At 45.3% G+C, this 17,165-nt stretch overlaps 1 protein-coding gene across 1 annotated transcript in view; it reads right to left on the bottom strand.

The window, feature by feature from the left end:
* Positions 1-11,228: 11,228 nt before the first annotated feature.
* Positions 11,229-17,165, bottom strand: part of dok6 (docking protein 6) — a 479,143-nt gene continuing 473,206 nt past the window's right edge. The window contains exon 8 of the mRNA XM_055634869.1: positions 11,229-16,940. Within this exon, the coding sequence (XP_055490844.1) occupies positions 16,801-16,940 (140 nt within the window). The 3' untranslated portion in view covers positions 11,229-16,800. The remainder of the gene's footprint in view (positions 16,941-17,165) is intronic.

The raw sequence follows: 17,165 nt of genomic DNA, 5'->3' as shown, positions 1-17,165 counted from the left end.
TATCTCACAGATGCTGCTGTACCTGTGTGATACTTCTAGCATGCTCTGTTCTTTTACACTGACATACAGCATTTCCAGCCTTATTGCCCTGGTTGGAAGCTCTCATTATTAACTGCAATTTTTAATAAGGTGATATATGTGTAGATGACATGTGCATGTACCTTAAACATAGTGACCTCACCACTACTAAGCACTCCCCACATCACAAATATAATTACAACCTTCCCACCCATTGATCCCTCTCTCTAGTTCCGGTTACAGACCACGAACAGCTAGGGCAGCAACGTATGTGTATCATGAATAAACAGTAGTAAAGACATAGTGTGTTATGACTCCTCTTTACATGGTGTTACAATCATACCCTTGCGCCTCCCGTCTGTCGGGTTTCTTTACTTTTGACCCAGTTCCCCATTGTGTTTTTTTTGTATCTCCCGTGCCATGGCTACTTCTTGCCGCAAACCCGATATGCTTGTCTTCGACTCAGACATTGCCCATTGGTGGGGTGTCTTTAGACGTGACTTCCAACACTACATCACGATCGCCCATCCTGCTGCCACCTCTGCGACACAGGCTTCTCTGCTTCTCAACCTGGCTGGTCCCGATGCCCTGGAACGGTCTGAGTCCTTTGTCTATGGTGCAGGTGAAGATGCTCAGGACCCGGTATGTCTTATGGCTACGTTTACCGCAATGTGCGACATCCTCACCAACTGCATTCTAGAGCGTTTTAAAATGTTCGCCCGGCGTCAGATTCCTGGAGAGTGAAGGCGTTGCCGCCTTGACGTGCTGACCCCCGATCAACTGACCCGGGACATTCTAGTGTATGGCCTTCAGGATGAAAAACTAAGGGCTGAACTTCTGCGGAAGCACGACCTGTCTTTGGATGAAGCTCTGCACGCCTCCCGCATGGCTGAGGCTGTCGCCTCGGCGGTGTCGTCTGCCAATCATGACATTAACTTTACCAGTGTTGCTGGCCGCCGGCGGTACGCTGGCCCGCAACGGCAACGGGGTTCCTCTGCACCCGGGGGTAGCAGCCCACAGCGTTGCCCCAACTGCAACTTTGCCTCCCATCAGTTTAATGTGTGCCCTGTACTGGGCAAAATGTGTATCTTTTTCAGGAAATTAAACCATTTCTCTGCCGCTTGCCGCTCCCGTGGGAAGCCAGTTCCTGCTCCACGGCGAATGTTAAACAACCTTGCTCAAGCTGATAGCGCGCTTGGTTCACAGTACCAGCCTGACGAACTCCCTTTATCTGATACAAGTTCCTCCCAGGGGGAGACCAGCATATTTTCACTGTTGGATGCACCTGCACTGATAACGGACCCTTCGGTTCGCGTTACTGTCAACGGCTCGACCTTCACCGCCAAACTCGACACGGGGGCCATGGCCAATGTAATGTCAACAAGCCTCTTCAGGAAGATAAGGACTGATGAGAAAGTTACTCCTGACAACTCCCTGTTGCAAGCCTACGGGGGAGGTGTGCTCGTTCCGGTGGGGGAGGGCTACCCTGCACTGCAAGGCACTGCAGGCCTCTCGGCCCCTCACTTTTTATCTACTGGATACGAACAACATCACCCTGTTGGGCGCCTGGGCGTGCCAGGACCTCGGCTTGGTCTCTTTCCACCGTGATATCCACCAGGTGTGGACCTTTATGGACCCCCTGCACGAATACCCTGACCGCTTTGACGACAAGCTGGGCAAGCTGCCCTGCAGCTACAAGATCGTTGTTGAACCTGTGATCCGTCCACCACACCGCGTCTCCTTCGCCATGAAGGACAAGGTGGAGTCAACGCTGCTCAACATGGTCACCATGGGCATCCTGAAGGAGGTGAGCGAACCCACCCGGTGGGTCTCCACCATGGTTGTTGCTGCGAAAAAGGACAACAGTGAAATTCGCATTTGCATCAACCCCAAAGACCTGAACCTGGCCATCAGACGTCCGCACTACCCAATGCGAACAGTGGAGGACGTCGCCGCACAGGTTGGTCCGGCCACTGTCTTCTCGGTCCTCGATGCCAAGAGCTCTTTCTGGCAGATACCGCTGGACGAGCGATCCTCCTACCTGACGACCTTCAGCACGCCCTTCAGCAGGTTCCGATTCCTCCGCATGCCATTCGGGATCAACTCTGCCAGCGAGGTCTTCCAGCGGACGATGGAGCAGCTGTTCGCCGGTCTGCCGTGTGCCATCATCGTTGACGACATCCTGGTCTATGGTAAGGACGTGGCTGAGCACGACCTCCACCTCCGTCAAGTCCTGGATCGGGCCCGTGAAATCAACCTCAAACTCAACCCAAAGAAGTGCCGTTTCCGCGTCCCGGAGGTCACCTACGTGGGCCACGTCTTTACTGCCTCGGGGCTGAAGCCTGACCCGCAGAAAATGGCTGCTGTCTCCGGGATGTCTTTGCCCACCGACGTGCCCAGCCTACAGCGTTTCCTGGGCATGGTTAATTACCTGGGGAAGTTCACCCCCGACCTCAGCGAGCTGAGCGCGCCCCTGAGGGAGTTGATCAAGAAGGACACGGCCTGGGCCTGGTTCCCACATCACCAGAGAGCTTTTGACGTTCTGAAGTCCAGGCTGGTCAGTACCCCCACTCTCCAATTCTTCGATCTGCAGCGTCCCATTGTTCTTACCTGCGACGCCTCCAAGTTCGGTCTTGGTGCTGCTTGCCTGCAGCTCCATGATGGCCTGCAGCTGCCTGTTTCCTACGCGTCCTGCACCATGACCCCTGCTGAGCAGCGCTATCTATGCTCAGATAGAGAAGGAGCTGCTTGCTGTGGTGTTTGCCTGCTCCACGTTCAAGGACTATATTCTGGGCAACAGCTTCATGATCGAGACCGACCACCAGCCGCTGGTCTCCATCCTCAACAAGCCGATCCACGCCGTCTCATCCCGTTTGCAGCGCATGATGCTGCAGCTCCAGCGTTTTACGTTCAGAATTGTATATCGCAAGGGCAAGGACATGTTCGTGGCCGACACGCTGTCCCGCGCACCGCTAACGTCCACCGACCGCCATCCATATGAATCGTCTGACCTGATGGTGCTTAACGTTAACATTGTGCCTTCCCAGCAGATGCAGTCCCTGGTCAGCAACACTGCCAAGGATCCTGCCCTGCAGCAGCTTGCCAACGTCATCCGGCAGGGCTGGCCAGACCGTCGTTCATCCTTGCCGGCTGGTGCCGTGCCCTACTTCCTGGTCCGTGATGAGCTCGTGCTGCACGACTGCGTGGTCGTGAAGGGACACAAGGTCGTTGTGCCTGCTGCGCTGCGAGACCACTACTTTAAGACCGCCCACTGCGGTCATCCTGGGGCCGAGGCCACTCTGTCTCAGGCCCAGAGTCTGCTCTACTGGCCCGGCATGGCCCAAGACATCCGGGAGAGAGTCTCCGCCTGCTCTATCTGCAATAGCCTCGCTCCCCATCAGCAACGGCAGCCGATTCTGCAACAGCCGGCCCCTGAGCTGCCGTGGATGGCCGTTGCCACTGACATTTTCGAGTGGCGTGGCAAGCACTTCCTGGTCCTTGGTGACTCGTACTCCAGCTGGTTCGAGGTTGACCAGCTGCACTCCCTCACCTCTTCGGCCGTTATCGGGAAGCTGCGCCACCACTTGGCAACCTTTGGCTCCCCGGCAAGTCTTCAATCGGACAACGGCAGCCAGTTCTCAAGTGCCGAGTTTCGGAGTTTAGCCGCCAGCTGGAACTTCCGACACTGTACCAGCAGCCCAGAGTACCCGCAAAGCAACGGCTTGGTTGAGCACGCTGTCCGCAGCGCTAAGGACGTGCTGGAGCATTGCAGACTGTCCCATTCTGACTTTTACCTGGCCCTCCTCAACCTTCGAAACATCTCCCGCGACCCTGCCTTGGGCTCGCCAGCTCAGTGGCTGATGTCTCGCACTACGAGACCTCCGATCCCGGTGACCCAGCGGTCCCTCGTGCCCTCTGTTCTCCAGCCCGCTGCCGTCCAGGAGCGCATTGCCCTCAAGCAAGAAATCCAAAAGCGCTCCCACGACAAGTCCTGCCGTCCCCTCCCGCGTCTGTTCCCTGGCCAAGTCGTCCGGATGCAGTCCCCCTCCGGTCACTCCAGGCTTGCCATCGTCGTCGATACTGCTGGTTCACCGCGGTCCTATCTAGTCGACCATGACGGTACCATTTACCGCCAGTCCCGCCAACATCTGCGGCTTGTCAACGAGCCCCCACCACCGCCTGCCGACCCCTTTGCCTCCCCGCTGTCTGCCATGTTGCCTGCCCCTCCACACATGCCTCGCTCCCTGCCTTCTCAGCTCTATCAGCCCCGCTCTCCAACCGCCAGTCCTCCCTCGCCTGCCCGTCTTCCCGCTGCTGCGCCTGCTTCCCCTCCTCCGCCTCCGTCTTCTCCTTCTCCTCCCGGGTCCCTGGTTCGCTCACCCGCACCTGCTCCTACTCCTGTTCTTCCTGCAGAGGGGGGAGATGGCGAGCTGCGTTCCCGGTCCGGGCGGGTGGTCAAGCCGCCTGTCCGTTATGGTGATTTTGCCTACCTGCTCGTAGCGTATGAGACGTGGTCGCCCTGTCACTACTGTATTGCTTTTCATTTCCAAGGGGAAGGATGTAGATGACATGTGCATGTACCTTTAACATAGTGACCTCACCACTACTAACCACTCCCCACATCACAAGTATAATTTCAACCTTCCCACCCATTGATCCCTCTCTCTAGTTCCGGTGACAGACCATGAACAACTAGGGCAGCGACGTATGTGTATCATGAATAAACAGTAGTAAAGACACAGTGTGTTATGACTCCTCTTTACAATATGCCCCTAGCATCGTAAGATGAATTCCTGACAATTGAAGGTATGATTTCAAAGTTCCTGACAATGGTTTCAACAAGCTCTACTGCAACCTCTTTCAGCAAGGCTCTGCAGATTAGTTAGGTTGCAAAAGAACTGTAAGGGAAATATTCAATTCAGTGTTAATCCTTGAAGCAATGACTTCTCTGCAATAGTATCAATGATAAAAGATGCACAGCTTTATAAGGAATGCTAATCATATGATTAGTTCCATGAAGTATTCAGTGTGTTCCTCACATATCAACTATGGAGCTGTAAGTGTCCAAGGCAGATTTATCCCAACATTTGTTTTAACCTTTGTTGGCACAATGAGTCGACTGAGATGGGCTTTAAATCAAGCAACGTGAGAGTCTATTCTTGGTCTAGTTAAGAGGAAATCACATTTTTAGCATATTTTTACTTTTACAGAAAACAGAATAGCAACGGGTATAATTCAAGAGAGAGAGCAACAGATTATGTGACGATCAGTAAGACGCCCAACCCTGAATTTGATCTTTCAGCAGGTCGTGTGAAATCTCTTCAGTTCTTCAGAAAACAAGTAAACAGCCCATTTTTCTAGCCATGAGCACATTGAACAGAGCCAGAGTTACACCAATCCCCACAATCTTTTGTTTAATGACAATACCCATCAAGAACAGTTAGCATTGTCTCCGTAGGTTTCCGCCTATCAGGACTTCTTTGTCGATTGATTAATTTTGTCATAAATGTTGACGCATTGATCACTGAATATTCAAGGCACATTTGCATCTATGCTCTTTGCTGAAGTAGAGATCGCCTTAGAGACTCCAGGAAGTTGCAGGAGTTAAACCTCATGACCAATTTACCTTGCATTCCGTAGTCAAGATGATTGTCGACTTTAACTGAGTGGCTGCCAGGCCATGTGTTACTGGCGATACAACTTCAGCTGTGTACTTGGCAAATGGTAATCACTCTATTGTTTCCATTTATGGTGGTAGAATCACAGGACGATATTGGCTCCTGTTATTATTGCCAATGAGATTTCCTTTTATCTCCACTTCCATTTACTTTTCGACTTTAATGCTCCTTTGTTTAGAGATAGAGATACAGCGTGGAAACAGGCCGTTCGGCCCACCGAGTCCGTGCTGACAAGTGATCCCTGCACACCAACACTATCCTACACACACTAGGGCCAATTTTACATTCATACCAATTAACACAATGCATACATACAAATAGAGGAGATTAAGATATGAAGGTGCTGGTTAATGTACATCAATGCGGCAGTTGTCTCACATAGTTACGTCTCACTCTTGGTCATCATTAAATGTTACGTATATGGTGAATTTGCATTTTAATTGTCCATTAAAAATGCCACAGTCAGGTGCTGGAATTAAAAGTGCAAGGATGCAGCAATTGTTATTGCTGCCATTCCCCACTGACCCTGAAAGAGAACTATTTAAATAGTTCAGCCTCATTATTACAGGTGCTATTAAAAAACTCAAATTTAAAATGTTTTCTGTCTTCATATCTTTAATGCCCTTCTCTTTTTTCCATCTTTACATGATCTTTCTATTCATCCTTCTATAATAATAATAATAATAATAATAATAATAATAATAATAATAATAATAATAATAATAATAATAATAATTTTTTATTTATGGGCGCCTTTCAAGAGTCTCAAGGACACCTTACAAAAATTTAGTAGGCAGAGGAAAAACATGTAAGGGGAATGAAATAAATAGTAGAGACATGACTAGTACACAAAGTAAAGACAGAATTCAATTCAAAACACAATATGAGGCAATTAATGCACAGATGAAAAGGGAGGGGGACGTGGGGCTAAGGATAAGCAGAGGTGAAGAGATGGGTCTTGAGGTGGGACTGGAAGATGGTGAGGGACACGGAATTGCGGATCAGTTGGGGGAGGGAGTTCCAGAGCCTGGGAGCTGCCCTGGAGAAGGCTCTGTCCCCAAAATTGCAGAGGTTGGACTTGTGAATGGAGAGGAGACTGGCTGATGTGGATCTGAGGGACCGTGAGGGTTGGTAGGGGGAGAGGAGGTCAGTGAGATATGGGGGGTGGGGGAAGATGGTGGAGGGCTTTGTAGGTGAGGACCAGGATTTTGTAGGTGATCCGGTGGGAGATGGGAAACCAGTGAAGTTGTTTGAGGACTGGAGTGATGTGATGCCAGGATTTGGTATGGGTGATGAGTCGGGCGGCTGCGTTCTGGACCAGTTGGAGTCGGTTGATGTAGGTGGAGCTGATGCCAAGGAGAAGTGAGTTGCAATAGTCCAGTCGGGAGGAGATGAAGGCATGGATGAGTCTTTCAGCAGTGGGAGGTGTGAGAGAGGGTCTGAGTTTGGCGATGTTGCGGAGATGAAAGAAGGAGGTTTTAATGACATGGCGGATGTGAGGCTCAAGGGAGAGGGTGGAATCAAAGATCACGCCAAGGTTGCGGGCCTGGGGAGATGGGGAGACAGTGGTGCCGTCGATGGTGAGAGTGGGGTTATTGATTTTGCTGAGTGTGGCTTCTATGACTTTGATTCTCATTCCCTTCAGTCCTTCTTCCATTTCTTTCTTGTTCAAAAATCTTACTCATTACTGAAATACACTATACATTGAAATACGCATAGCTGCATGCTGCTGTCCAATGCAAAATTATGAGGTTGAATTTCCAAAGTGTTATGTTATAAAGTTTTTAGAGAGGTGGAGTGATAAATCTAACATGGCCCTTATGCTTCAGTCCGGGGATTTGTGTAGGCAACCTTCCTCATCATAGCTGCCATACCCTTATTTTCAGCTTGATTATAGTATCTCCTAGACACATCAGTCCGTGAATATTGTGTTCCAGGACTTATGTTTTACTTGTCAGCTTTCATATGGTAGACTCAAACATTCAGGAACATATTTTCAAATTGGTCGATTTCTGTCAGTCCTGATTTCTGCTTGAAATTGTTTTGTTTTGTTTAGTTTAGTTTAGAGATACAGCGTGGAACCAGGCCCTTCAGCCCACTGAGCCCGCACCGATCCCTGCATATTTACACTATCCTGTTTTACAGGGATCATTTTACATTTATACCAAGCTAATTAACCTACAAACCTGTACGTCTTTGTAATACGGGAGGAAACCAATGATCTTGGGGAAAACCCATAACGTCACGGGAAGAACGTACAAACTCCACACAGACAGCAGCCGTAGTCGGGATCGAACTCTGGTCTCTGGTGCTGTTAGTGCCTTAAGGCAGCAACTCTACCCCTGCGCCACACTGAGTGCTCTCAATGTTGCATTCTATTCACCTTCGAAGCACTTGAGGAGGCTTAGAGGTCCTCAAGAAGGTTTATCAGCATTTATAAAAGACTATTTGATTTGCTTCCTCAGCATTTTAATTGAATTTTCTTGGCATCTTGTTAACACGGAGAACAAATGTTACAATTCTGGACTATTCATCTGTTCCTTCAATCACCCTGTTTGACAATTGATTTAGACATCTTCTTCTCCACTCATCTGGATCTCCAATTACCCTTTCTTCCTGCAAATGATTAAGAGCTTTCTATTTACCTTTATACCTCAAGTAAATTCCAGTATGTTTGGCTAACAGACATCTGGAGCATTACGTGTCACATTGGTGTACATATCATGGCTCCTTCACAGCATGAAGAATTTTCTCAAGATAAATGGATGGAAAAAATAGTGCCCCTGTATGTTTTTAACATTTATTGTATCAATCTTCACTCACATGCAAATCGTAGTGTCCTGATTCTGCCATAGCCTACCATATTTTTTTAATGCATGTTTTATATTTTATGGTCCTTTTGTTTTGTTTCAGCTTCTATGTCCCTGCATCATCTCTTTAGTTATTTTACCTCTTTTTTTCTTACTGACAAAATTCATTCTCTCTGCATCTTCACCTGTTCTCACTTCCCTCTTTTGCTCATTCGATAAACCAAGGCATCAGCAGTTGGATGTGCAAAGATTGCTATCAATGCTTGGGTGAAATCAATGTTCTGGTCAAGATACCCTCAAACTAATTGCTTGTTTGTTGGTTGGAGGGTCTTGCTGAGTTCAAAATGGAAGTCACATTAACTTGCTTAACAGCACTGCTTGCACTTTAAAAGTAATCAATTGGTTGAAAGATTCTCTGAGATCCTGAGGATAAGATAGAGTGCTAAAGAAGCACACAATTTTGTCCTTTGATAATATTTAATATATTCCCTGTGAACCAAATCTCCTCTTGTACTTGAAGATTGGCTTAATAGATTTGAAAAAGCTTTATTCATCCGCAATTTATTATTTTCTCCTGCTCTTCAGATGTTCTTATAATTCTGCTTTTGATCCCAATAGATTTTCCACTGCTCTTGTTCTGCCTCAATTTCCCTTTCGAGTTTATTGGCAATATAGTTAGCAGCAGTTGGCAGTAACAATTTGCTAAGTCTCGGATGGTGCCCTCTCTCTGGTCAGAAATTAATCCAATTGTTTCCAGTGAATCCATCCAGGATTATTTTGGAATGTGCTTTTTTCTCTTGTGGTTCTTAAACAGGATGTCCGTGACTGTCCATGTACTGCTAAGAAACAGATTTTTCTCAAGTTCTGAAATGAACGATCCTTTCCTCTCTTGGATACATTGTTTTCGGCAGCTTCAGTTGTTTGATTGAGTGACTTTCAACATTTTAATAATCAGTGATTATCGTTGGGAGATCAACATCATAGACCAGCATGCTATCAACCAAAAACAGCATACCTGGACAGAGTTAAGTGGTTTCATATCCAGTGGACTAGATTAGAACTCTGTAGTTGACTAGGGTTCAATGTGTTCAAGAAGGAACTGCAGATGGTGGAAAATCGAAGGTACACAAAAGTGCTGGAAAAACTCAGCGGGTGCAGCAGCATCTATGGAGTGAAGGAAATAGGCAACGTTTCGGGCCGCAACCCTTCTTCAGACTGATGGGAGGTGGCGGGGAGAAGAAAGGAAAAAGGAGGAGGAGGAGGAGCCCGAGGGCTGAGGGATGGGAGGAGACAGCCCGAGGGTTGAGAAAGGGGAGGAGACTGCAAGGGCTAACAAAATTGGGAGAATTCAATGTCCATGAACTCGGGTTCAACCCTGACTTCCGGTGCTGTCCATGTGGAGGTTTCACGTTTTCCTGTGACTGCCTGAATTTCTCTTGGGTATTTCAAATTTCTCCCATATCCCAAAGACATACAGGTTGGTAGGTTAATTGGCCACTACTCCCAATTGTAGGTGAGATGGAGATTTTACTCTGCTGTTAAATGTATGGTTTAGTGTATCTTTTGTATTGTATTATGTGGTGGGTGGGGAGGGAAACTTTTTTTTTAATTTCCTTGACAGAGATGCGATTTTTTTTGTATCATATCTAAGTCCGTGCCTTGGCCTAAAATAGTGGAGCTGGCGCCCTCTTGTGGGGATCGACTTCGGGAGCTCCAACCGTGGGAGTCTGCGGACTTAACATCGTGGAACTTGTGATCCCTTTGTCATAGATCGACGGGAACTCCAACTGCAGGAGCCTGTGGACTTAACATCGTGGTGCTCCCGGTCCCTTGGTTGGGGACCGACTCCGGGAGCTCCAAGACACGGGAGCTTCGATCGCCCCGATCACAGGAGCTTCCATCGCCCTGACTGCGGATGGTTCGACTGCCCCGACCGTGGGAGAAAAAGGAGGAAAGATGAAAATACTTTATTACCTTCCATCACAGTGGGGAATGTGGGGGAGCCGCTGTGGTGGATGTTTATGTTTTTATATACTTTTATATAGTTGTGTGTCTTGTTGCTTTTTTGGTATGACTGTATGGCAAATCAAATTCCTTGTATGTTTTAACACGCTTGGCTAATAAATAAATTACAATACAGTACAATCACAGCAATCAGTCTTCAGCCAATTTGATTCACTTCACATATTAAAACAAAGATGAGAGCATTGGATACGGCAAAGTCTCTGAAGTTAAACAGCACCCCAGCAGTAGTACAGAAGACCCACACCCCAGAATGAACATTGCCACTAACTAAACAGTCCAGTACCCCTGTCCCACTGCCACCTACACAGTAACGTGGCCGATTGCCCAGGTTAGTCAAAGTGCAGGACAAATCCAGCCTAGTGGACTAGATTCCAACTCTGTAGCAGGCTGGCACAGTGTTATATCCAGTCTACCAGGGTTCAATCCTGACCTCTGGTAATACATTAGCGTCTTAACTGGTCACTCTCAATCATCAGCAATGCATTGGAAGTTGTCATTGAGAATGCCGTAAAGTGACACTTACTCACCAATAGTCTGCTCTTTGATATCCAGTTTGGATTTTTGCTGGGGTACTCAGTTCCAGACCTCATCATAGACTCGGTCCAAGCATGGAGCAAGGAGCTGAAATTGTGAGGAGAGGCGAGGCGAGAGTGACAACACTGGACATCAAGGCACCACTTCACTCTCAATGGCCCCTGGTAAAACTGAAGTGAATGACATTATGGTGAAAACGCATCCCTATAGTGGGAGTCACACCTCACACCAAAGGAGACAGTTGTGGATGTTGGAGGCTATTTGTCCCAGGGGAGTTCCTCAGGACACAGTCCTTGACCCAGTCATCTTCAGTTGCTTCATCAATGACCTTCTGCCATAGGACAGAAGTTGGACTGTTTGCTGATGATTGCACAATGTTAAAGTCAATTCCCAATTTACAATTTACAATTTTACTGAAGTCAACTAACCTACAAACCTGTACATCCTTGGAATATGGGAGGAAACCGGAACACCTGGAGAAAACTCATGCAGGTCACGGGGAGAACGTGCAAACTCCGTACCAACAGCACCCTTGGCCAAGATTGAACCTAGGTCCCTGGTGCTGTAAGGCAGCAGCTCTACCGCTGCACCTCTATGCTCCCTATACTTCCAATCAAGTCTAGAATATATTCTCTAAGGTTATAACTTTTTGATAATAACTGTCCACCTCATTTTTGTCAGTATGAGTATCTGATAGTATCTGTTTCCATTTTCCTTTGTACTTGGGTTGTTGCCTGGATAACACTAAGCATTTTGTTGATACTTAATGTCAGATTCTACAGATATTCACAGAACATCAGTGGCACTGATAAGCCTATTTGGACATTGTATCTGCACGTCAAAAAATAAAGCTCCAATCTCATCTCACCATCCAACATTGATAGAAGCATAGAAAATAGGTGCAGGAGTAGGCCATTCGGCCCTTCGAGCCTGCACCGCCATTCAATATGATCATGGCTGATCATCCAACTCAGTATCCTGTTCCTGCCTTCTCTCCATACCCCCTGATGCCTTTAGCCACAAGGGCCACATCTAACTCCCTCTTAAATATAGCCAATGAACTGGCCTCAACTACCTTCTGCGGCAGAGAGTTCCAGAGATTCACCTCTCTCTGTGTGAAAAATGTTTTTCTCATCTCGGTTCTAAAGGATTTCCCCTTTACCCTTAAACTGTGACCCCTTGTCCTGGACTTCCCCAACATCGGGAACAATCTTCCTGCATCTAGCCTGTCCAACACCTTAAGAATTTTGCAAGTTTCTATAAGATCCCCCCTCAATCTTCTAAATTCTAGCGAGTACAAGTCTATCCAGTCTTTCTTCATATGAAAGTCCTGACATCCCAGGAATCTGCAATTCTGTAGGTCATGACCTGTCAAATGTACATCCAAATAACTGTTTTATATAAAACACACTTGACTCATAAATACACAAAGGTTTTCTGCCTTAACCACTCTTTCAGTTCAGAGAGTTTCAGACCATCATCATTCTCTGGGTAAAAAAAAAAAATGCTCATCGGACTTTTAATTCTTCTGCCAAATCCCTTGCTCTATCGAAACTTCCTCTAACCATGAGAGTCTTTCCTCAGCCTCTATTGTTCCAAAGTAACAACCACAGACCATCTCATCTTTCGTCACGGCCACGATTTTCCAGGCCTGGCGAATATCTTTATGAATCTCTTCTGTACTTTTTCCAGCAAACCACATCCTTACTGCAATGTATTGACCAGAACTTACACGACACTAAATCCATCGTCTAACTAGCACTGTGTTCAAGTAAAGCCTTGGAGAATATGGACAGTCGACGTTTCAGGTCGGAACCCTTCTTCAGCCTATCCAAGTTGTCCAAGCTGCTCTCTGACCCCTTTGAGTTACTCCAGCATACTCTATCTTTGGTATAAACTAGCACCTGCAGTTCCTTGTTATTACTCAAAAAATAACTTTCATGATCTTATGTCTCAGATTTGACTGATAAAGAAATGCATCCTGTTTGCCATTTTAACCATCTCGTTGAGCTGTTTTGCACTTTAATTGATTTGTATGTATCCACTCTAAGATCCTTCCGTTTCTCACCACCACCACATAGCTATCCTTTGCTGATTGCACTTTGAAGATGCATTACCTCACAATTCTCTAAATAAAATTCCATTTGCTGTTTTATGTACCTAATTGACCAGATCATCTGCATCTTGCTAAGTCTAAAACTTTCCTCCAGATGGCTAATGCTTGTATCAACTGGAAACTTTGTTATCGCGTTGCTTATACTTATGTCTAAATGATTTTTTTATATAACAAGCAAAAGGTAAAGAATTAAGCTCAGTGAAACTCCACCAGTTACAGACTTCTCTTGAAATGAACACATACCAACCATTTAAACACTGTTGGTTGTTGCTGAGCTAGCATTGGAGCCATTATGTCACTTTCGGTTGAATCCTTCTCTGCTTTCCACTTTATTGACCTGCCTGTCTTTTGGGACTTTGTCAACAGCCTTGTTAAGATTCACCTGGACTACATCAAATAGACTGCTCATCGATCGTGTCCGTTGCCTCCCCAAAGAATTTGATTACGTTCGTCAGATACAATCCTTTCTTATCCAAGCGTATTTATTTCTGTTGTCCAATCTTAAGTAAACCAGGACTCTTGATAGTCCCCTGCTAATAATCCAGGATATCTTGTAGAAACATAGAACTGCAGATGTTGGTTTACAAAAAAAATGCTGGAGACAAGCCTGAAGGAGTAACAGCGAGGGGGGCATAAGTGCAGCAGGTCAGGCAGCATCTCTGGAGAACATGAATTGGTGAAGTTTTAAGTCGAGATCTTTCTTAAGACTCAGACAACCAGGATATCTTTTTACTTCCTCCTATCCTAATGGCATATCAAATCATCTAGAACATGCATAACGTGTAGTAAGAACTGCAGATGCTGGTTTACACTAAAGATAAATACAAAATGCTGGAGTAACTCACCAGGACAGGTAGCATCTCTGGAGAGAAGGAATGGGTGACATTTCGGGTAGAGACCCTTCTTTAGACTGAACATGCTTAATGGTCCATAGTGCATTCTGATATGTAATGTCCATATTGTATTTCAAAGATTGAAGTGAAATGCAGATACTTAGGCCTATTCTGTAAATTAAAGTGATCTTGACCCTGTCAAAAACCTTTAAATTCTCCAATTGCCCTGTGCCTTACCAACAGTGACTAATTAAGCATGTTGGCAGAAATAGATATGAATAATTAACACCCAAGATGTTTCTGCAGTTCACTTGACACAGCAAGGACACCTCAAAATCTAGTTCAATCAATTAGTACAAATTGTGAAGATTGACTTCAAAACCAATTCTGACAAACAATGTTACTTTTTTTTAACTAGACACGGCAGAACAGAGTTTATACCAAAGCATTGACCCATGTCAAGAGCAGGCTACAGATCAATAAGAGCCAGGCACATACTGAGGACGAGATTTTGAGTCGGGAAGTTACTTTGTAGGTACTTTCTTGTACGGTTGCAGTATTTAAAGCAAAGAGTATTCCTTCAGGCGACATCTTGCTTCATAATTTGATTGTGTTATCTCAAGTTTAATGCTGTAACAAGTATTACAATTTAAATCCTAATCTAATATGTGGGGACAAGGTGTAGACTACATGCACATTAGTATAAAATATGACCTGAACTGAATGTCTTCCAGGCCCTTTGCAAATCCTTAAATTTGTCTTTTTTTTTGCCTTACATAGTTGCGAGTATGCACAGTCCTGTAAACAAGCAAATGCACACATGGAGATTGGCGATATCTAATCACTGCTGGCATTAGTGATGCAGGGACGTGATTGAAATGATGACCCCATCCTCCAATGTTTTATGTGTATTCAACTTCCACATCTGCACACGTCAAAATGAAAGTTGGAGGCATGCAGTGCGTCGAATGCTACCTGTCCTGATACTGGACCCACTGTTGGACCAGCAGTCCCTCTGGCTCTGACTGGAACCAGATACACTTCGCTTCTGACCCCTCAGCTTTACATGAGCTAAAATTGGAATACAGGCAGCGACCACCTTCTTTTCAATACTACACTTATCTATAATAAAAAAAGTGAGTTCAAATTTTTTGTTGACTTATCTTTATTTCATATCTTATGATTTTTAAATTAATTTACTATAGTTTAAAGTATTTGAACTAAAGTCGTTATTTTTAATGGTTGAGTTAAAAAAAAAGTTAAATAAAATCAATTTTAATTGTAAATATCTCTGGATATTCGGCATATTAAAAAAAACAGTGGAAACGCCTTTGACAGCAGTGGGCTCTGGGGGAGGGTGATGGAGTGGATTGTGCAGTTGGCTCAACAGGTAGTTGTCATTGTTGATTAATGTAGAGCAGGAGGTCGGATTGAGAATGATAAACAAAGTGCAAACGACTGCAGATCCTGGAAATTTGAGACAGAAACAGTGAAAGTTGGAAACATACAGCAGTTCAGGCCATGCCAATGGAGAGAAGCATTGCAGTTGACGTTTTGGGTGCAGACACTTAATCGAAACGGATTTTCTTGGTCCTCCCTGCAGCTGTTGTTTTAACTGCTGGTTATGCCAATATCTTATGCCTCTTTATTGCCAACATGCTGTAATTCATCTGCTCCTTGCCAGTTTTTTTCCCAGCTCTAGCTTCATAGGGTTTGATATTTCAGGTCTTAAGGTAACTTCAAGCTGGCACAAGTGGATATACTTGGATAGTTAATTATGAACTATCATCTAAAGTGCCAATTCCAAAAGAAAATGCATGTTGGTAAATATTGCACATTTTTCATGTTGCCAACACATTCTCCAGCGAATGAAAGGTGCCTTTACTTAAAAGGTGATGTTCATGAAATAATTCTCCCCTTGCTGAGAACAAATGATGACCTGCTTTTACAGAGACTACATTTCTAATCAGAGCCTTTCCAACACGTTGCCAGAACACAGTACTGATATCAATGTATTTTCGTTTGTCCTAAAATGAATTAGCAATTTACTTATTTTGTTCTTCATGTGTACAGTTGTTGCAGTTGAAGCTTAAAACCACCTGCATAGTCTTATGCTCAACCTGTGAAAAACCCCTCATACAACCCCATCATTCCCCACCACCCATCACCTCCCCTTCCCCTGGCCACACAAAACCTTCATCAAAATTGAACCATAGAGCCCTTATTCTTCACAGAAAATTCTCCTCAATAAACAAAATAGCATCAAAAAACACTGCAACCTGATGTAGAATGAAAACAGTCTTGGGCATTTGTTGCTGAGAAAAACTATTTGATATCTGGGAATAACTGTAGGGCAGATCTGAAAGCAATACCTGAATTAGTATTAGAAACAGAAGCACTGTTAGACAGTTGTTGCAGACACAGACAATTTGACTCGTCACTTTCAGACCTATCCAAACAATTGTGTTTAACACACAGAAGCTATGTTTTACAGCAGCTGGATTTTAAAAATACTCTACATTGCATTTTTTATACATCAAATTCTATGTCCCAAGGAGGTATGTAGTTATCAGCAGGTGGGAGCCAATTAATATTAAAAAAAGATGTATTTTTAAGCCTATGAATATTCAGTCTATCACCTGAATGCTTCAAGTACAGCAAAAGCCATCCAAGTCTTGTTGTGTTTCACCTGTATTTAGTCCTTGCCCCTCACTGTTACTCATTCAGGCTTGTCTCAGTAACACGTGGCCTTGCTCACAGTGACTCCTCCCATTGTCCGGTGCACATCACTGGGCCAGCCCAGAGCTGTAGCTCGATCCGTAGCCACTAGATGGCGATAATAAGTGTTGGTGCTCGTGACTCTGTTCTGAGATGTAGCTGGGAAAGGTCTGTGCTCGAGTAACCTTTGTCAAATTTAATTCATTCCCTATTGGAGAGAAAAAAAAAAGAAATATGTTCACAGTTATTGCTTTTATGGTAATTTCATTCCCGTATAATTTGCATATCAACTTCAGCACAAACAGAACAATTTCTATTCTTGCTATATTTACAGGTTCATTTGATTTGACTGCCCTTCTCTTATGATTTGGATAGCTTTGAGCCAGCATTACCCAATGGGCCGATTGGCCATTGGGAGGGGGGGTGGGGAGGG

This window comes from Leucoraja erinacea, chromosome 4 (genome assembly GCF_028641065.1).
Source record: "Leucoraja erinacea ecotype New England chromosome 4, Leri_hhj_1, whole genome shotgun sequence".
Lineage (NCBI taxonomy): Eukaryota > Metazoa > Chordata > Chondrichthyes > Rajiformes > Rajidae > Leucoraja > Leucoraja erinaceus.
Note: the sequence above shows the minus strand (reverse complement) of the source record. Positions and strands in the feature narration are given on the sequence as shown.